General features: G+C 46.3%; 1 protein-coding gene across 5 annotated transcripts in view; it reads left to right on the top strand.

Annotated features, from left to right (window-relative positions):
- LOC137640067 (ubiquitin carboxyl-terminal hydrolase 20-like) overlaps window positions 1–11,766 on the top strand; it is a 318,666-nt gene extending 306,900 nt beyond the window's left edge. For all 5 annotated transcript variants that reach the window (XM_068372501.1, XM_068372497.1, XM_068372498.1 and 2 more), the window contains exon 14: window positions 10,209–11,766. In XM_068372501.1, coding sequence (XP_068228602.1) covers window positions 10,209–10,445 — 237 coding nt within the window. In that variant the 3' untranslated portion in view covers window positions 10,446–11,766. The remainder of the gene's footprint in view (window positions 1–10,208) is intronic.
- The last annotated feature ends 10,672 nt before the right edge of the window (window positions 11,767–22,438 follow it).

Here is a 22,438-nt window from a genome sequence, read left to right as displayed (position 1 = left end):
AAACCTGAAGCTATTTATACAAATTGGCCCGCCACCCTGTCCCCTTAGAAGTCCTGCCAGAAAGCAAAAGTGGTTACTCAACTGACAGGTGTGAGTGAGCGGGGTAGCTAGTCTACCCCAACCCCCTCCCGCTAACTAGCGGATGTGGTAATTATCCCTCTCTAAAATTGTCTTGGCTGTTTTTCAGCGTTGCCAAAAGTAATACTCTAATAAATAGCTTCAGGTTTGTATGTTAGGAAAAATACAAATTATTTCCAAATTTGTTATTTTTATGAGAATTTTAGGTTGCATTGCTCTTGGCCATCCCAATGCTGTTGCCAACTATTAGAAATCGAATTCATCGAGGAAATACTTACGATTCACAATAGCAGGACAGATATACCTGTTCAAAGTGCTGTGCTTCGGCCTATCCATAGCACCTCAGATATTCATGAGGGTATTCAATCTAATGTCCACCTGGGCACACAAGAACGGCATTCATCTCCTTCGTTATCTAGACGATTGGCTGATTCTCGCAGACTCAAAGGGGTTCCTTCTCCTCCATTGAGACAAACTTCTCGCCTTTTGTCTGGATCTAGGGATGAGAATCAGGACCACACTAGACAAGATCTTTCCATCTGAGGATCGGATAAAGAGGCTGAGAGATATAGCCCAGAGCTTTTTTGTGGGACGAATTGATTGCTCATCAGTGGCAAAGGCTTCTGGGGCACCTAACATCTCTCGAGAAGTTAGTACCTCACGGCTGTCTCCACATTTGGTCTCTACAGTGGCAGCTGAAGACCTATTACTCTCAGCACAGAGACCCACCAAGCACCCTAGTGCCAGAGGGACTTGAGAAGAGGAGAGATCTGAGTTGGTGGGTATTGGGTAAATCTCTCTCCTCCACCGGATTTGTTGCTGCTCATGGACGTATCAAAAGAAGGGTGGGGCCTCACCTGTCACACCTTATGGTATTCGGGCTCTGGTCCGAATCTGAAAGGCAGTGCCACATAAACCTCCCGGAAATGAGGGCATCTTACCTGGCCCTCAAGCATTTTCATCGGCTCCTTTCAGGGCACTCTAAAAAGTCTAAATGGTAATGAACTACAACACTACAGTGGTGTCCCGCATATACAAACAAGGAGGTACCTTTTCATAGCCCCTATACCAACTAGCTGTGGATATCCTCAAATGGATGGATATCCTCCATTTCCCGAGCTACTCAGACAGCCACATGTTAAGATATTCTATTAAGCAGTAGCATCGCTGCATCCTCACGCCTGGAGGTTATCCAGCAACTGCTCTCGAAGAGAGGCTTTTCAGAGCCAGTTGCAATATACACGTCAGGATACCTCTCGGAGTCGTTGGCTGTAGTGTACCAAGCAAAGGGGTCCGTCTTTTGTGGTTGGTGTTGTTGATGTGGTATCGCTTCACTTAGTGCCTCTATACCAACAATAGCAGAGTTCTTGTTGCTCCTCAGGGCGGAGAAACACTTAGGTGTTGGCGGGGAAAGGCTATTGCTTGGCCTTAAGCCTTGTCTATGAGGTGAATGGAGTTAATATTTCCTCCTTGGCAGAATAGTCACTCCTTATACGAAACTTTGAGGGGTTCTTCCCCCAGTCGGAAGTCAGAAGACCACCTTGGAACGTTGTGAAAGTCTTACGTTCACTAAAAGGAGCCCCCTATGAGCCTCTCTGTCAAGCCTCAGACCGAGACATGACTCTTAAAGACGGCTTTCTTTCTAGCTCTGGCCTCTGCAAAGAGGATTAGTGAACTACATGGTTTCTTCTGTAACATTGTCCATTGAAGGTGATGAGGGCAGGTCACACTCGGTTTTAAAATCCGTCTGTAGCGGATCCTAGATTTGGGCTGTTTCGGATTGAGAGTCTCCAATCTGTAACAAAAAATCTTCATCAACTGTTATTATGTCCGGTGAGGGTGCTGAGGTTGTACAGTATCTCAGAAAAAAGATGAGGGTCCGACCTCAGATCAACAGGCTCTTTGTTAGCATGGGGAGAACCAAGAGGAGAGTCACAAAAAACTCTGTTTCCTCCTGGATCAGACAGGTTATAGGGAGAGCAGTTTCATCTGACCTCTCTTCTGCAAATTGGTGCCCCCATGCACATGAGGTCAAGGGAGTGAGTACCTCCATGGTATTCAAGAAAAATTTTTCCGTGATGCAAGTATTGCAAGCAGGCATATCGAAATGTCAAACAATGTTCACTGCCCACTACCTGCGAGATATATCCCACCGGAGCCTAGACACATTCTCATCAGATCCTGTGGTGTCTGCTCAAAACGTGGTCTAATACCTCAGCCCCCTTGTAGGACAAGTACCAGATGGTCGAGGGCAGACGTTACCCGCGAGTAAGTCTAGGGCGAATGTGTGAATGACTGGCAACTTTCTACTTCATCCTCCCCTCTCTTTAGGTGTAGCATCTGAGGAACTCTGCACAGCTGACCTTATCTATCTGCAGGTGAGTACCAAGCCATTTTTGCAACCTTATATATATATGTATATATTTGTTAGTATGGCTGGTGTATCTTGAGTAGATAGGGTTAGGAACGAAGTAGTGAGGGTGAGAACAGGTGTAAGAAATGAGTTAGCAGCTAGAGTGGATATGAATGTGTTGAGGTGGTTTAGCCATGTTGAGAGAATGGAAAATGGCTGTCTGCTAAAGAAGGTGATGAATGCAAGAGTTGATGGGAGAAGTACAAGAGGAAAGCCAAGGTTTGGGTGGATGGATGGAGTAAAGAAAGCTCTGGGTGATAGGAGGACAGATGTGAGAGAGGCAAGAGAGCATGCTAGAAATAGGAATGAATGGTGAGCGATTGTGACGCAGTTCCGGTAGGCCCTGCTGTTTCCTCCGGTGCCTTGGATGACCGCGGAGGTAGCAGCAGTAGGGGATTCAGCGTTATGAAGCTTCATCTGTGGTGGATAATGGGGGAGGGTGGGCTGTGGCACCCTAGTGGGCTGTGGCACCCTAGCAGTACCAGCCGAACTCGGTTGAGTCCCTTGTCAGGCTGGGAGGAACATAGAGAGGAGAGGTCCCCTTTTTGTTTCATTTGTTTGATTTTGGCTACTCCCCAAAATTGGGGGATGTGCCTTGGTATATGTGATATTTGTTATATCACCGTCCTCCAAGCAAGGTGGAGTCGGGCAATATTTAGATTTAGCAATGGGCTCAGGCCAACTGCATGCTTATCTTCATCACAGAAATTTTCTGTTTCCAGCACTAATTGTCCAGACCAATTATCCTACGAGAATAACAAGAGACCACCCTGGGTCAGTAATCAGCCAGTTGGTTTGGGGATTTCCACCCACCTAAAGGTGAGTCTCCTGAGTAAAGAGCGGAAGGTGTGTATGTTGTGCTGGAACAAATAACAAATTTGGAAGTAATTTGTATTTTTCCTAGCTATACAAACCTGGAGCTCTTTTGCACATACATGTACTGGTCTTGGAAACACGTACCCCAAGAAAGCCCTACCACAATTGGAAAATTGATGATTAGTCGCTAGTAATGGCGTGAGCGAGGTCTAGCCTACCCACCTCCTGCCCCAACTAACTTGTGGAGGGTAGTTACACCTTTATTGGCTAGTTTCAGCTTCGCCGAAATAAATACTCCTAAGTAAAAAGCTCAGGTTTGTGAAGTTACGAAAAATACAATTGTTCCAACACGGAGTACTTACCTCGAACTACTTTCTTAGGAGTATCTGGGATCTTCTCCCAACCGACCAGAGTTTTGTGTAGTTTACCCTACTCCCGTTTTCTGTGAGGGTTAACCTCAGGCTGAGTGATACCCGCCCTGAGGCTAACCCCGGGTCAGGGAGCATGCTTTCTCAGGTCTCGACCTCCAGTAAGTTCTCTGGTCGCGTCGCGATAACATCTCGACGCTCTCCTTAATCCCAGTGTGACTCTTTGTGTCCCCGACCCTTTGTGTCTCGCGTGGTCTCCACGTGGTATACTTGTATCCTTCCCTTGTGTCTCCGCGGTCCCACGTGGTACCTTTTTGCTTCCCTTGTTCCTTCCCTTGCGTTCCTGTGTCTTACGGTGTGTTACTAGTGCGTAATGGAGCATCCCCGCCGTTGTCCTGGGCCTATGGCCGGAAAATTGTGTGGTGCTTATCTTTCGAAACCGGAGGTGGACCCGCACTCCTTGTGTTCGTCGTGTAGGGGCAGAGTGTGTTCCCCTACGGACACTTGCCCGGAGTGCGAATCGTAGAACGAAGTTCAGTGGGTGCGCTTCGGCACGAAGAAGAAGGCGGCGGCCAAGAGGTCCCCTAAGAAGGTGAGCATCTCCTCTCCCCTTACGTCTCCAGGAGCGTCGTCAGGGCGAGCCTCCATACCACCTTCCCCTACCCAGAGTAGGGGACGAGGTAAGTCCGTTGCGGGGAAGAAGCTGGCGGCTCTTTCCCAGGAGTCTGTATTGCAGGATAGTGGGGTAGTGGCATCATTCCAGGCAAGTGAGGGGCCTGAGGGAGGGACGGGTGTGTGTTCTGGAGACGGAGGCCTGGTGCCTGTGGGGCACGTCTCGTCAGATGACCCTATGTGGGGTAAAAATGTTACTGCATCTTCTCCCGCCTCTTGGGCATGCTTTTCAGGTACCTCTACAGCCGAGGGTGCCGTCGAGAAAGACGACTCACCCCCATCAGACTCCCTCGGGTGTGTACCTCCGAGGACACCCTACAGGTCCCCTTTGAGAATGGAGGAAGGCTTCGGAACCTGGTTCCCCATCGAAGATCGCCCACGCTCCCCTCCAGCGCCGTCGACTACCTTACCAGACATCTTCCTACAGCCCTCGTCTTCCGCCGGTCATCGGGTTATTCCTCCTGCTGAGCTTCGCGCGCCCGCACCGCCGGCGAGTTACGACGCATCGTTAGACTCGTCAGCCGTAACGAGTTCCTGTTCCTCGGGGGGCGGGGCCCGTAAGAAGTCCCGAAGACGACGCGAGAGATCCCGGAGGAGACATTCTCGTTCCCGCTCACGCTCCAGGTCTCGCCACGGGGGTAGACGCTCCAGGTCCCCCAGAAGGAAGTTTAGGAGAAGTAGATCGCCTGGAGAAGAATGGGTGTTGGTCCCGCATAGCAAGCTCCCCGAGTTCTCAGCAGTTCCGAGTTCGTCAGGTTGGCTACCTAGATCCAGAACCCCGGACAGATACGCTCCCAGCGGCAGGTTCGACAGACGGAGGGATACGTCGTTTCCGGCCCCGTCGGACAGGCGTAAGGCCGCAAAGGTTCCGACTCAATCCGCCCAGCGGAGGGAGTCGCCCCTTCGGACTGGCAGCCTCTTCCCATCCTCCAAGGTGACTCATCACCGTCAGGAGAAGGAGAGACGGCTCCCCCCGTCGGGCAAGCCCATGGAAGCCAGATCCTCCACGACGAAGGAGAGACCTTGGACGGAGGCCCTCGCCTTACGGCAATGCCCGTCCTTCGTCCAGAGCCTCGTACGGAAGAACCTGCCAGAGGGGCTCCGTCACGAGCAGCGGATCACCCTACGGAGGAGATGGAGGATAACGCAGAGGGCGTAACAGCGGAGGTCTCCGCATACAGGAGAGTGATAGGGCTCATCAGGAGCCATCACAGGATTGAAGAGCCCGAACCCTCCTCCAAGGACCCCTGGCGCTCTAGCCTAAACAGACTGGTAGAGGCCCCTGTTCAACATAGACCATCCCTAGCACTACCGATTGCCAGGGATATTAAGCTGGGTAGAGTGCACGTCAACAAGATCGTGGCCACCCATGCAGAGGCTCCCAAGACCCAAAGTTCCTCCAAGCTGCTCCAGGGCCTGAGGTCACAGAGCAAATTTTATCTTCCCGAGGAACAGCGACCAGGTGCCTGTAAGGTGAAACCAGCTCTCGAGGTGTTAGGCCAAGGAGGATCGGAAGATAGGGCCTCGTCGGCTCCGATCTGTTTCTCGCAGTCGGAGGTTACAATGATGGAGGAGATAGCCAAGGACCTGGTCAACGTGTCCTCCTGGCTGGACTGGTGGGCCTCCGCCCTTGTAGGAGTCCAGGCCTCCTATGACCTCTCGGTCCCGGAGAATCAGGCCCTACTGAAGGAGCTGATTAGCTCGGGAGGTAGGGCCTTGAAGTTTGTCTCCTACCAGTCTCTAGCTCAAGCCGCCAACTGGATCCTGCGGAGGAGGGACACAGTCCTTAGTAAAATTACCAGACGGATTCCAGACAGAGAAGCGAGAGCCCTGAGAAACCTGCCACTGTGGGACGATTCCCTTTTCCCCCTGAAGGCAGCGGAAGATATAATGGAAAGGGTCAGAAAACGGAAAGACGTGGGTGATCTCAGCCCCCAGTCAGTGAGAAGACCCATCCACAGAAGTACCGCTTCCGATGTTCCTCCTCCTCCTCGGGCCTCGTCCAGCCAGTCCAGGAGAGACGCCCCAGCGACGGCTTGGTCACAACCTTCGCAGCCCTCCCGTAGGGGAACATCGTCAACTCAGTCCTCCTTTAAATCTTCCTACGCGGCAGCCAGGTGAGGGCGTGCTGGCCGCTCCTCCAGAAGGAGATAGGGAGAGAGGCCCCCTACTCCTGCCCAAGCCTCAGGTGGGGGGGATGCCTCAGACATTTTTGCCAAGCATGGAAAGACCACGGTGCAGACCCGTGGACCGTAACAGTTCTGAAAGAAGGGTACAGGCTACCCTTCCTAGCGGACCCTCCGTCCCTAATACCAGACCTACGGGCAGAGTGGTTGGCTCCAAGGGACCCCTTGAGGAGGACAGCTCTGCAAGAGGAAGTCTCGGCGATGATGGCAAAAGGAGCGATAGAACCAGTCTAGGAGCCGGGCCCGGAGTTCTACAGCAGACTCTTCCTGGTGGAGAAGGCAACGGGAGGTTGGAGGCCCGTCATAGACCTCTCAGCCCTCAACAAGTTTGTGTGCAAGACCGACTTCAAGATGGACACCCCGAAGTCGGTCCTGGCATCCCTGAGGGAAGGGGACTTCATGATGTCCATAGACCTCAAGGATGCATACTTCCAAATCCCAGTACACCCCTCCAGCAGGAAGTACCTAAGGGTGAGATGGGGTGCCCAGACATTGCAGTTCAAGACCCTCTGCTTCGGGCTGTCCACATCTCCTCAAGTCTTCACGAGGGTCTTCACAACAGTCTCAGTATGGGCACACGAACAGGGCATCCGCCTGATTCGGTACCTGGACGACTGGTGGTTACTTTCAGCCTCAGAGGAAGTACTGAGGGAGCAAGGTGCGAAGCTTCTGCGGTTCTGCAATGTCCTGGGCATCATCATCAACCTGGAGAAGTCTCAACTGATACCCTCCACCAGGATGACCTACCTCGGGATGGTCTTGGACTCCCGGTTGGCGAGAGCCTTCCCTTCCGCGGAGAGACTAGACAACTTGGACCAGATCCTCCGTCCCTTCCTGTCGGACCAGCCCAGGAGAGCGAAGGACTGACAAAGATTGATAGGCCATCTCGTATCGTTGGAAAAACTGGTCCCCAGGGGAGGCTCAAGCTCAGGGGGGTCCAGTGGAATCTGAAGTAGCTCTGGAACCAGAGGGACTCCCCCCACAAAGTGATTCATGTTCTCCCGGAAACAAAGGAAGTCCTCGAGTGGTGGCGCAGCAGATCGAACACACTCAAGGGAATGCCCTTCGCAGCCGACCCTCCCGAGATGCTCCTGTTCACGGACGCATCCAAGGGGGGGTGGGGTGCCTACCTCCTCGGAAGGTCAGCAAGAGGAAAATGGACGGACGAGGAGAAGGCTCAACACATAAACTTCCTAGAAATGAGGTCAGTTCGAAGGGCGTGCCCAGAGTTCGTCAATCTACTCCGGGGGAACACCGTGGCACTGATGTGCGACAGCGCCACGGTGGTGGTCTACATAAAGAAGCAGGGAGGACTAAAATCAAAGGAGTTGTGCGACCTCTCGTTGGAACTTCTGGAATGGGCCGAGGTAGAGCAGATCAGGATCTCAGCAAGGTTCATTCTGGGAAAAAGGAACGTCCTGGCCGACGGCCTCAACAGGATGGGACATGTAGTAGGAGCCGAGTGGTCCCTACACCCAGTAGTGGCCAAAGTCATCATCCAGAAATGGGGGTCGCCAGTGATGGACCTCTTTGCGACAAGACTGAACGCACAGCTCCCCGTGTTTTGTTCTCCTGTGCCAGACCCAAGAGCGGCGTTAGAGGACGCCTTCCAGCACCCTTGGGACAATCTCGACGTCTACGCCTTCCCTCCCTTCGCGATGCTCAGGCAGGTGCTCAACTGAGCAAGGAGGGCCCACAACCTGAAGATGTCTTCGGTAGCGCCCTGGTGGCCGGAGAGAGTATGGTACGTGGAACTAAATGAACTAGCGTGTCTTCCACCTTGGCCCCTCCCGGACAGGCCAGACCTTCTCCGGCAGCCCCACTTTCAAAGATTCCGCGAGAACCCTCGGTCCCTCCGCCTTCACGCGTGTAGGTTATCGAGCGTCTCCTGAGGAAGGAAGGCTATTCGTCGAAGACAGCAGCAAGGATGTCAGGGTACCTGAGACGTTCATCAGCAGCGGTCTACCAAACAAAGTGGGCCACTTTCACTTAGTGGTGCTCCTCCAGGAACATCAAGCCACTGAGGGCCTCCATCCCGGAGGTTGCGGACTTCTTGGTCTATCTCAGGGACGTGGTCAACATGTCTATTCCGGCCATCAAGGGAGTCTGTGCAGCGTTAGGCCAAGTTTTCCTCCTGAAGGGCATCGACCTGGGAGCCTCTAGACATATCTCGATGCTCATCAAGAGTTTCGAGCAGGCATGCCCCCCTCAAGCCGTTAGGGTGCCACAGTGGGATGTGGCCAGGGTCCTGAAGATGTTATCAGAACCCCCGTTCGAGCCCCTAAAAGACATCATGGACAAAGATCTCACCCTCAAGACTGTTTTCCTGCTGGCCTTGGCCTCAGCAAAAAGGGTAGGGGAGATTCATAGACTGTCTTACGAGGTCTCGCACTCGAAGGGTTGGCGAGAGGCTTCCTTCAAGTTTGTACCATCCTTTGTAGCTAAGACCCAGAATCCAACCGTGTGGGATCCCAGGTTTGAAGGCTTCTCATTACCAGCAATTCCCCGTTCGGACAACCCGAAGGACTTAAAGTTGTGCCCTGTCAGGGCAATAAGGCAATACCTAGAGAGGACGGCTAAACTTGGGCCTAATATCAAAAATTCTGTTTGTCTCCACAGGCCCAGTGAAGAAGCCAATCTCAAAGAACACCATCTCCTTCTGGCTACGGCAGGTGATTATCAGAGATACAGCAGTGCGGGAATTCCCCTGCCGGGCAAGCCTAGGCCCCACGATATTAGGGGTCTAAGTACCTCGTTAGCATTCGAGAAGAATATGGCAGTGGGCCAAATCCTGAGAGCTGGCACCTGGTCTAGCCAGTCGACCTTCACGGCTCACTACCTAAAGGACTATTCGAGGAAGTCCCTGGACGGATTCTCAATAGGAACCGTCATCTCCGCGCTCCAAACGGTTTGATGACATAGTCCCAGAAACAACCGCGGATGGTAAGACCAAGAGACACAGGTTCGTTCCTTAACCCCCTTGTTCTTCCTTCCCCTATTTCCACTCGAAGATGTACTTGGGTAGTCCCACTGAGCCTGTTTCAGGACACGCAATCATCGGAAGGACATGTCTCCTATGAATTCTTGCAGAGGTAAGTTACTTAGACACTAAGATAGAGCTTTTTGTGTAGTTTTCCCTATTTTCTGTGTTTCATGAAAGGCAACAGAACCTAGCATCCTATCTAGGTTCCTCTGATCATGCTTAGCTCGGTCTCTAGTTCTAATAGGCCACTCCCACCTCCTAAAGTGTATGTCTCCTAAGAAAGTAGTTCGAGGTAAGTACTCCGTGTTGGAACAAATCACAAATTTTAAGTAATTTGTATTTTTCCCAACAGTACTTACCTCGACCTACTTTCGGGTAATGGCCCACCCTTCCTTCCCCAAGTGCCTTACTGGACCTCTTAAGAACCTAAGCTGCCAAGAACGAGACCTGAGAAAGCATGCTCCCTGACCCGGGGTTAGCCTCAGGCCGGGTATCACTCCGCCTGAGGTTAACCCTCACAGAAAATGGGAGTAGGGTAAACTACACAAAACTCTGGTCAGTTGGGAGGAGATCCCAGATACTCCTAAGAAAGTAGTTCGAGGTAAGTACTGTTAGGAAATATACAAATTACTTAAAATTTGTGATATTACTTCCAAATTTGTTGTTAAATTACATTTTACCTGTTCCTGTAGGTTGTGAAAGTTGTGCCCACCCACTCACCCAAGTTACCAAATAGCAGTCATGTGGCTTCTAATGCAGAAACTCCTTCACATTCACCATCAGTTGAAGAAAAAGATGAGGTTTCACTCCAGGATATTAATTTACAACAACCCTGTAATGGTGAGGATGTGGAAAAGAAAAAGTACATTCATAGCAGAGAGGAAAGTCAGGAACCTACAGACAATTTTCACAGTAACACTCAGTTGTGAGCACAGTATTATCTGTGATCAGTGATTTGAAGATTGCCAAAGTCTTTAATTGTAGGATCAAGAATTTATACTGAATTAAGAGTTGAAATTTCTCTTTTCTTACGATGACTATTTTAGACTTGCCCCATGAAGACAAAAATATTTTATAGAAAATTATTAGTTATGTGATTTTTATCTTTATTATCATGGTTTATCTAAAAGTACCTGGAATTGTTTCTGATATTGATGGAAACATTATGCTTCTGAAACCAATGTAATTCTATCCTGAGTGAAAAGTTGAATATGTAATTGATATACGGTCTTTTTTTTCTTTTCTTTTTTATTCTGCTTACCTTCTATCTTGCAAATCAAGAGTTTTGTTTGATGTAACATTTGGAAAATATAAGATATTGTGCCATTAAACCGTTTAAGTTTAAGAGGACTATTGATTTATAAAGTTATTTATATGGTAATACATTTTAACCCTTTATTTAGAGGATTACAGTCTAATCTTCATTCTCATATGCATAGTTTATTTCTTTACAAATAATAAGCAAAATCCACCACAAGGGAAAAATCATATTGCATCTTGCAAATGTAATATCATCTTTTATTACCCACATTAAAAAAAATCCTGTTTAAAGTCAGGGTCTTTGATCTTGACCAAGTATGGTTTTAGGTACAACATTGATTTTCAAGGCTCCATTGTGAACAGATTTATACAGTATTTAAAAGCAGATGTATGAATTTGTAGTTGCAGTTCCACTTACTTTTTTATGGGATAACAGGTTTCCTTATTTTGCTCATGAAACCAGTTTTTACTATTTATTATTTTATTTTAAAATGATTAGAAAAGGCCTGCATGAAAGATGAAAAAAATCATTTGAATTGTGCTGGCTGTATGCTAGACTGTCTGTTTTGAAAGGACACTAATGGCATCTAGGAGAGGAAAATTACTTGTCAATTTCTTAATATTTTCTCTTAAAGGATTAAGATTTAAATTACTGATTTGCAAATAAGTAACACCTTTAAATATAATGCTGTTTGTTAGTATACAGCTAAGGTACTTTGGCTCATATATGAAATTGCTTACAATTCTCTCTTTATTTAAATCTATTTTAGATGAAAGAGAATTTTTATGTTGAGGACCATATTAAATCATTACAGTACTTGGTTTCACTGCATGCCATATTAAACAAAGATTCATTTAATATTGAAAGGCATATTAAATCAGTGCTTAGTTACTTTTATATAAAGCAATATGGATATATGTATAAAGGATATATGTTTTATTGTCACCATCTTGTAAATTTGTTTTCAACTATTAAAATGTTTTCTCATTTCTGTACATATTTTTTATCCAAACACTTCCCATGAATGCAAAATGCAAGTAACCATTGAGTGTTTTTTTTTTTTTTTTAAATTCTATTTCATTCATGAAATCATCTATGCAAATCAAAATAACCTATACACTACCTACTGGTCAGTTCAAGTGGGTTATGTCAGAATTCTAAGTTCAAGAACACACCTATTTACAAAAGTGACAGAACCTGTTTTACTCAGCATAAGGGACATAGGTGCCAAGTCATGCATCTTTAAATATGCACTGCTTAATATATTTTACAAACTTTGTTTCTCTCTAAAAGTAGTTAACTTCATATTAAGGTTCTCTATCTTGGAGGCTTTAAAATATAGTACAAAACAGTGAGTGGTTCTATTCTATCATCACTTTTGAAGAACTCATTTCCCTCTCTAATGAAATGGAACAAGTTATCAACATTTAGCACATGTTCTGATCATCATGACCGTGGATCCAATATTCATAATTTATGGACCCTTTAAATTTAGTTCCCTTTGGGTCTCCCGATCTGTTTTAAGAAGGTCATGTATGCCTTCACCACCCTCATCAGTTCCCCCACAAAATGCCAGCTATATTACCCCGAGTTTTTCTCAGCCTGACTTGGAGCCTTCTCCCATAGTTGAGGTAGGGAATTTCTACTCTGGTAGCTGAAACCATGATTTCTTGATACCTAATGATAACTCGGTACTTCTTTGATTTTAGTTTATATCTTTGCTCTGTATGGGGTTGCTGTTCCCTATCAGCCCTTACACACATGGTCTCAAGAATTGAAAACATTCCTTGTAAGAGAGATTTGACTAAAACCGTCCCTGGAGGAGTCAGATTGACATTTTCCAACGTAAGAATGGACTATCATGAAAACGCATATTTTTATCTCAAATTTGCCTATGCAAAGTTATGTTGTAGATTAATTATGTATACTAAAGATCATAACTTGCAGAAAATGTGTACTTAACTAGTCTGAGATCATACATTCAAACAGGTCCTAATCTAGGCAAAGAACCCTTTGAAAGGATTTTATCTTCTACTGTGTAGTTGCAAACACATAACCTCTAAAAGAAAAAATATCATACTAAAATGCAGAAAACTGCTAAGCCTATTTTCTGAACCTATCCCTATATAGTATTAATAAAGTACAATTCTTAACAAACCTCAGACAGTACTTGAGCCCAAAAAACGGATTTTGATGTAGGAAAAATCTATTTTTTGGTAAAATAGCCATGACGTCCTGATGGCCCACCCGTTACTTTGTCCCTCCCCGATGCCTCGCCGGATGCCTCTTCTCACGGTAGTTGCCCTGCTGTGTGGAATGAGTTTATCATAGACGAGTAGTACTATGAAGGGAGAGGATATGTAACGGCTCCTCATCTATCCTCCTCCTCAGATTCTAAGACTGGGTTAAGTCTGTTTGGGGTGCAGATATCTATGGTTATCTACGGATATGTCCCTGATTATACAGGATATCTTGGGATAATCGTTTCAGGGGTTAGAACCCTGTGATACCTGACGGTAATCCTCTTGAAATATCGCTCACAGAAATATTATATAGTAGGGAGCTTCCATCAGGATAACATGACTATCTCGCCCAAAAATAGATTTTTCCTACGTCAAAATCCTTTATATATATATATATATATATATTATATATATATATATATATATATATATATATATATATATATATATATATATATATATATATATATATATATATTTGGGCTCAGGCCATGTCGTCGTGATGGAAGTTCCTTCAAAGGTAGCTTCCTAGGTATATTTGACTACAGTGATATATCCCAGAGAATTTACCAAAGGTATCCAGAATTCTAACTCCTGGAGCGATTATCCCTTAAAATTTTAAAAGGGATATCGCGTAATATCAGAGGACGTATTCTTGACACGTCTCATGGCTATCTACACCCCCAATAGCGCTTTCACTTCGAGGGGAAAGAGAAGCAAGAATAAGGAGAGTCGTTAAAGAGGCGACACTCCTACTGTACTGTAAATAGTGCGCCAAATCGCCACCGTGAGGCGCCACCGAGCCATTCTTTCTCTCGTAGCTTCGTTGACCGGTGTTATCCCGTGTTATCTCTCACTATTTTGGAGTTTTTTGGTCGCTATGATGTCTTTACCAGCCTCATCAGCTTCTGGAAAGTTAAGTACAGTGATCCCTCGCTACTTCGCGGTTCGACTATCGCGGATTCACCACTTCGCGGATTTTTTTCATAACGCATGTTTATACATATATCGCGGATTTTCCGGAAATTTCGAAAATACCGCGATGTGACCGATGGTGCGAGATTGGAGAAAGTAAGGAAAATTGAGTCATGATTGATTTTCAATATAAAAGAAACTTTGAGGAGCAACAAAGATATCATTTGTTAGAGAGATAGAGAGAGGTAAGGAATGGGAGGTGGTGAAAAGTAGCCCAGAGAGAGAGAGAGAGAGAGAGAGTGTGTGTGTTGTTTTAAATGCAATAAACAAAAAAATTTGATAGGTTATAACACATTGGTGCTTATGTAATATCAACTGTATAGACGGTTTGAATAAGTTAAGAAATGGTATAAACGATACTTTGTTAGTGTATCCGTACCCTCTCAAGAGCGGCAGCTAGACGTCAGCTGATCTGATCACAGCCAAAAGTAAAACAAAAAGAAGTCAACAATACTCGATTTTTAAAACACACCCGAAATTTAAAAACAAAAGTACACGCTTTCTTAATGTGCAATTAACTATTTAAAGAGTAGCAATTTTCTAGAATAAAATGATGTTTCCCAAAAAATAGTGGTTTGCTGATGAAATCGGGTGCCGTATTTTTAGCAACGATTGAAATGGATGTAAACTCGGCATAATTTTTTCGTTTCGTATTTAATTGACACTAAGAAAACTAATTTTAGTTTCTTCATCTATATGTAAATATTGTATAACACGAAGAGAGAGAGAGAGAGAGATAGAGAGAGAGAGAGAGAGAGAGAGAGAGAGAGAGAGAGAGAGAGAGAGAGAGAATGAATCAGCTGTTGCAATCGAATGCCGTGTTTTTGTTTCGTGAGAATTTCATTGCCACGACTAACAACAACATACTGTACAGAACTTTACAGTATTATGCAGACTACTGTAAAATGATAAAATAAAATATTTGTAATAACCTATTTTATATGAAATGGGGCTATTTTTTTTGTTTGAAATTTACATTTACATACGTAAAACAACTCTCTCTCTCTCTCTCTCTCTCTCTCTCGTAAATTGTTTTCCTGCTTTGCTACGTATGTATGATTTTATATAGATACGGTAAATAATATTTGTAATAACATATTTTCTAAAAGCTTTTACTGTAATATCATTATTTATCACTTTCATCATGCGCGTTAAATGCCTTCGTTTGTTTATTACGATCGAAGATGGAGCGTACTTTATGACACCGCCGTTTCAGGCGGCGTCATAAAGAAAAACATTCCATTTGGAAGTCCAAAGGAAAATTAAGTAAAACATTGGTAATAACAAAATCAACATACTGTATAATCAATATAATCGATGCAAAAACTAACTTATACACAGATGTGTACACTAAATGCGTTTGTTTCTTCATTATGATCAGAGATAAACGTAAACAAAACATTGGTTGCCATTTATTATCGTGCTTTTTGGCGTGTTTAGGAAACGCAAGATATAAAATCGCCTTTAATATTTGTGCCTGTTTTAGTTTAGGGTACTGTAGTACAGTACATGCATTAAGTGTTCTGTACATTAAAGGGTAGTTTGTTAAAAGTACTACGTACAAGGGAAGGTTTTAAAAGTCTGAATATACATGTTAAATAAATACGTAAATATGGTGTCACTACTTCGCGGATTTTCACCTATCGCGGTCGGGTCTGGAACCTATCTACCGCGATAAACGAGGGATCACTGTAATATCTTTGAATTGTGTAAATGTAAGCTCTTGCCAGTTTTGCTTTTCGATTGAGATCATAATTAACGTAACAAGAGCTGTTGCCAGCAGGATGGCGTCATGGACGCGGTCGTTCTTTCTGTACATTTAGTTAGCCAGAACGATCCTTTCCCGGCATTATTCGCTTTAATAACTTTAGCTATTTAGAATTTTAGCTAGGGATTCTTATATTATGTCATTGTTGTCATGGATTTGGCTATTTATTTCGAGCCTCACGAGTGCTAGGCTTCCTAGCCTAGGCACCTACACACTTCATGCATGATATAACCTTGGTAAAGTTTTATTGAAGCACAGGCAATAGTTTGCACATTTATGATATTACTGCATTATGCTTTCCTCTTCCAAGATAGTATACAGAGAGTTTCGGTGAACGATTCTCAATGCTCCTAGGCTATTAGCCTAGGGGCTTTAGTATACTTTCATACATGTCCCCATTGCCCTTGTATTGTATTTTAAGGGGAGACTGACACCTCCTATACCTTTCAAGTCGATACTATCTCCTAGGAGATTTAAGAGCAATCCCCCTTCCCTCTGATTAGCCTTGGCTATTTTCAGTTTTCTTTGCTGTGAACCGAGTTCTTGCAAAGTTTTACTGAGACGTTCCGTTTTCTTTCTCCTAACCACTGAGTCGGTTTTGAGTTTAGAACGGGACATCAGAGTATAAATCTGTGTTAGGCATCTTCCTGTCTTGGCGAAATGATTTCCCATGTCAGGTTAAGCTGCTCTTATAAGAGGCTAGACCTCCCTAGACCATACATGGGGGTTTTTGTATGACAATTCCCCCTTCCTTGGCCTAGCAGACAGTCCTGTGCTGGTAGATCTTAGAACGAAGAAATTACTTCTTCACTGCCTAAGGTCTCTGGCACGAGATTCTGTTCTCTTGTGAGATTGTATCCTACGGACGCTCTCTCACTTGACTAACCCAACCTGGGGAAATGATTTCTCCTACCTGAGGTTACTCCATGAGACCAGAATCCCTTAGGTTAGGTAGTGCCTTCGGGCATTACCTTACCTGTAGGACACCTACCCCCTCCCCTCTATCTCTTTCGTGTTGAATGACCCAACACCCTCCTGGCCGTCGTTCTACATTGACCCTAAGGGTTATTGTAGGACTGGCCTGAGGTTCCCTGTCTGCCGCCGGCCGAGCCGGCTGCCGGCAGGTACCCTCATATTCTTTAGAGTGTTCTTCAGTCCTCCCTTCGACTGCCTTCCATAGCCCTTATGACTGGGATATGGTTGGGTGGAAGCCCGAATTTAATTCCCCCTTCCACTTGAACCCTCATTCTGGATGCAGGCCGGCAAGGCTGAGCCCTTGTCTTCCTCCATCCTCTCTTTCTCTCTCTCTTTCGTTACTGGGCCATGTCAATTGTCTGCCGGCCGGCAGTTGCCCTGCCGCCGCTTACTGTGGGCGTCGTTGATTGACAACCCAAAGACAATAGACATAGTGGGACCGGCTGCCGGCTGCTGAGTTGCCGGCCGGCAGCCGGCCACCCATACCTGGTCATCTGCCGCCAGCTGCTGCCGGGTCCTACTTGATGGAAGGATCCTCGGCTGCCGGCCGGCAGGACAGGAAACACATGTAGGTGTCTTTCCTATCTCTAGCTTACCCTATCCAAGCTAATATTATTAATGATATGTATGCTGAAATCTGAGAATTTCACCGAATACTTATATGCTTTTCTTTCTTTACAGGAGGAGCATCCCGAGTGCGGGAACAACTTTTGCAGGGTCTGTAGTAAGAACTTCTACGGCCATGATATGTGCAGGGCCCATGCTCGCTGCGCAATCACTGAGGGGGCTCTCAAGTACTGGGACCCACAGGTATGTACCGTTTGTGAAAAATTGGTAAGAGAGGCTTTTGACGATCAAAAGTCCACTGAGTCAAGGGACGCAGCAAGGGAGATGCTGCGAAAATGGGTTAGGGGTTTCCAGAAGAACACCTCTGGCCCATACCTTCCTAATGAAAAGATGACGGCTTGTCTTTTCCTTAGGGCATCATCGGATGCGGTTATTCCCCAGGCTCAACCTGAGATTCCCCTAGTTCAGATTCCGGTAGAATCTGAAGTTTCGGATGCCTTGGAGAGCATCCAATTAGAGGACAACATGTCAGTTGTCTCAGAGGAGACTGAGAACAATCTCCTAGTGGAGGAACTGGATCAGGCAGATGACGTTCCACCTGAGACAGAAGTCGAGAAAGCCGAAACGATTTCGGTATCATCAGCCACGGTGACTGAGCCGGTGCCTTCGACCTCTTCCGCTGCACCCCAACTAGATTCCATCACGAGTACGTTGCACTCGCTGTTGTCCATGGTGCAGGGCATTCAGAAGAAATCGTCTGAGAAGGAGGCCTCTCTTCGGACGGAAATGCAACAGCTAGTTGCAACACGTTTGGCCCCGAAGAAGCTAAACGTTAAGGATCTCCCCGCCTTCTCTGACGTTAACCCCTGGAGGTACGCAGAGCATATGCCCATGTTGGGGGGAAGATCTTCCTCTCAGAAAAACTGGGCACTGTCCCAGTGGAAGAAATTGAGTTCTGGCTCAGCAAAGGGGCCTACCCGGATTCCTATGTCCGTCTTAAGACGGAACCTGCATCCAAAGAGGAGACAGAGCCGAAGGAAACTATTGTCCTTGAACTCTCTAAGGCTCAGGCCTTATATACCACCACCTTAAAGGAGAGGGCCTTTACTAGCTCTAAGGTGCCGGCTCTCAGCAAAAAGCACCCGTCCTTCATTGCTGACCCCAAACGTACCTTCCCCTTATGGACAAAGGGCTTAAGGCAGCCTTAAAGGCAGTTGAGGCAGGGAAATCATGCCCTACACTGGAAGAGTGTAGACCCTTCTCCCTTGCCTTCCCATCATACGATATGGACTGGAAGGATGTGCACAACACCTTCACAGTTGAGAAGCTGGAGGCAGATATTGCCGGACGACAGTTCGGCGAAGACCTCCCAAAGCTGTCAGACTTTCTCCTGTGTAGAGAACAGGAGACAAAAGAACGTCTTGCTGCTTCCTTGTCTCTGCAGACTGGCCTGGAGACAATGGCAAGCATCCCGGATACCCAGACATGTACATGGTCTTCGCCAAATCTCATTTGGCTACAGTCACCAAAGACCTGTACAGTACAACTATATTAAAGCCCGAAGGACTTGCAGAGAGTTCGTGTTCGCCTCGGCTGTGGTGAGACACGAACCAAGGAAGCTGATAGCTTCCAACATCTGGGGAAAAGATCTCTTCCCAAGTGAAGTGGTCAAAGAGGTCGTGGACAAAGCCGCTACCGAGAATAGAAGCCTTCTCTCTAAATGGGGCTTGTCCTCTAAAAGAAAATCTTCAGCTGATGAGGGTCCCCAGCCGAAGAATAAGTCAAAACGACCTAAAGTGCCCTCTCGGCCTAAGCAACAACAACAGCTTCCCGTGGCCACGGTGTCCCAGACGGTGGCACAACCACCCACCACTTTCCAACTGGTGCCCCGAACGCTGGCGATTCAGTCACCAGTGTTCACCCCTGTGTTTGAAAGGAAATCTACGACCTTTCAGCTGAAGTCTCGAGGTTCCTTTCGAGGATCCTCCAGACGCCCCTTCAGAGGTAGGGGCAACGAGGGTGGATGTGGCCAAGGAGGTAAATCCTCCACCCAGCACTCAAAGTGAGATGCTACCGGTAGGAGGGAGACTCTTCTTCTTCCGGGATCGTAGGACCTTCGATCCCTGGGCCCACAGCCTAATCAAGAACGGGTTAGGGTGGAGTTGGAGCTCAACTCTACCGACCTTCCCTCAATTCTTCCAACACTCAACCCCCATATTGGAAGAATATGTTCAGGAACTCTTGAACAAAAGAGTTATAAGGAAGGCAAAGTCTGTCAGATTCCAAGGAAGGCTATTTTGTGTTCCGAAGAAGGACTCTGAAAAGCTCAGAGTAATTCTGGACTTGTCACCTCTCAACAAGTTCATAGTGAACTACAAGTTCAAAATGCCGACGCTTCAACACATCAGGACCCTGTTGCCAAAACGGGCATACACAGTCTCCATAGACATGATGGATGCGTACTGGTACGTTCCAATCAGCCGTCAAGTTTCCCCCTACCTGGGATTCAAACTACAAAGAAGACAGTAGGTTTTCAGAGCCATGCCCTTTTGTCTGAACATAGCTCCAAGGGTATTCACCAAGCTTGCGAATGCAATCATTCATCAACTACGCCTAAAAGGAATCCAGGTGGTAGCCTACCTGGACGACTGGCTGGTGTGGGCAGCATCCGAGGAAGAGTGCAGGCAAGCCTCCAAGGAAGTGATCTGGTTCCTGGAACACTTAGGATTCAAGATCAACTTGGAAAAATCTCGACTGTCTCCAGCTCAAAAGTTTCAGTGGCTGGGCATCCACTGGAACTTGCAGTCACACTGCCTTACCATTCCATCAAAGAAAAGGAAAGAGATAGCAGGATCTGTCAAAAGCCTTCTTCGGTCCGCAAGGATATCAAGAAGGCAACAGGAGAGAGTGTTGGGGTCCTTCCAGTTCGCCTCAGAGACAGGTCCAGTATTGAGAGCACAATTAAAAGATGCATCAGGAGTTTGGAGAAAATACGCATCAAACGCTCGAAGAGATCTACATAGACCGATACCAAATCGTCTGCGATCCCTACTCAAGCCATGGTCGGAGGCCAAGAACCTAAGGAACAAGGTTCCCTTACAACCGCCTCCACCGTCAGTCACCGTTCACACGGATCCCTCGAAAGAAGGGTGGGGAGGTCACTCTCATCATCGGAAAGTCCAAGGAACCTGGTCTCCGCTCTTCAAAACCTTCCACATCAATTTCCTGGAAGCCATGGCAGTTTTTGTTTCCCTGAAGAAACAAACTCCGCTGCTCAATCCACATCCGTCTGGTTCTAGACAGCGAAGTCATAATGAGATGCCTAAACCGACAGGGCTCGAGATCGCCTCACATAAACCAAGTGATACTAGCCATCCTCCGCCTAGCGGAGAAGAAGACAGGCACTTGTCAGCAATCCACCTTCAAGGGTTCCGCAATGTGACAGATTTCTGTTTGTCCTTCTTCATCCATCTTCATGAACAAGGTTTAGCAGCCAATACGATTACTACATGTTAATCTGCCCTAGCCAGACCAATGCTTTACGCCTTCCAGGTAGACTTTTCCAATGAGATCTTCAACAAGATTCCTAAAGCCTGCGCTAAACTTTAGCCCACAGCTCCTCCTAAGCTCATTTCATGGTCTTTGGATAAGGTTCTTCACTAGCATCAACCCTGAACAATGAGGATTGCTCGCTGAAAGACTTAACTTAAAAGGTGATATTCTTATTTGCACTAGCCTCGGGAGCCAGAGTTAGCGAAATAGTGGCCCTCTCGAGGGATGATGGCCACATTCAGTTCACAGGCAACGGAGAACTGACCGACCCGGCGTTTCTCGCCAAGAACGAGCTGCCCACTAAGAGATGGGGTCCCTGGAGAATCTGCCCTCTGAGGGAAGAAGCATCCCTCTGCCCAGTGGAATGCCTAAAGGTCTAGCATTAGATGTTCTTTGACCTCTATTTTGAGGTGTCATCCTTCTAGCATTAGATGCTCTTTGACCTCTATTTTGAGGTGTCATCCTTCTAGCATTAGATGCTCTTTGACCTCTATTTTGAGGTGTCATCCTTCTAGCATTAGATGCTCTTTGACCTCTATTTTGAGGTGCCATCCTTCTAGCATTAGCTACTCTTTGACCTCTATTTTGAGGTGCCATCCTTCTAGCATTAGATGCTCTTTGACTTCTAGTTTGAGGTGCCATCCTTCTAGCATTAGATGCTCTTTGACTTCTAGTTTGAGGTGCCATCCTTCTAGCATTAGATGCTCTTTGACCTCTAGTTTGAAGTGCCATCCTTCTAACAATAGATGCTCTTTGACCTCTAGTTTGAGGCGCCATCCTTCTAGCATTAGATGCTCTTTGACCTCTATTTTGAGGTGCCACCCTTCTCGTATTAGATGCTCTTTGACCTCTATTTTGAGGTGCCATCTTTCTAGCATTAGATGTTCTTTGACCTCTATTTTGAGGTGCCATCCTTATAGCATTAGATGCTCTTTGACCTCTATTTTGATGTGCCACCCTTCTCGTATTAGAAGTTCTTTGACCTCTATTTTGAGGTGCCATCCTTCTCGTATAAGATGTTCTTTGACCTCTATTTTGAGGTGCCAGCCTTCTAGTATTAGATATTCTTTGACCTCTATTTTGAGGGGCCACCCTTCTCGTATTAGATGTTCTTTGACCTCTATTTTGAGGTGCCACCCTTCTCGTATTAGATGTTCTTTGACCTCTATTTTGAGGTGCCACCCTTCTCGTATTAGATGTTCTTTGACCTCTATTTTGAGGTGCCACCCTTCTCGTTTTAGATGTTCTTTGACCTCTATTTTGAGGTGCCATCCTTCTCGTATTAGATGTTCTTTGACCTCTATTTTGAGGTGCCACCCTTCTCGTATTAGATGTTCTTTGACCTCTATTTTGAGGTGCCACCCTTCTAGCATTAGATGCTCTTTGACCTCTATTTTGAGGTGCCATCCTTCTAGCATTAGCTACTCTTTGACCTCTATTTTGAGGTGCCATCCTTCTAGCATTAGATGCTCTTTGACCTCTATTTTGAGGTGCCATCCTTATAGCATTAGATGCTCTTTGACCTCTATTTTGAGGTGCCACCCTTCTAGCATTAGATGCTCTTTGACCTCTATTTTGAGG

The sequence above is a fragment of the Palaemon carinicauda genome, chromosome 4, assembly GCF_036898095.1.
Source record: "Palaemon carinicauda isolate YSFRI2023 chromosome 4, ASM3689809v2, whole genome shotgun sequence".
In the NCBI taxonomy this organism is placed as follows: Eukaryota; Metazoa; Arthropoda; class Malacostraca; order Decapoda; family Palaemonidae; genus Palaemon; species Palaemon carinicauda.
This window is presented reverse-complemented; position numbering and strand designations above follow the sequence as displayed.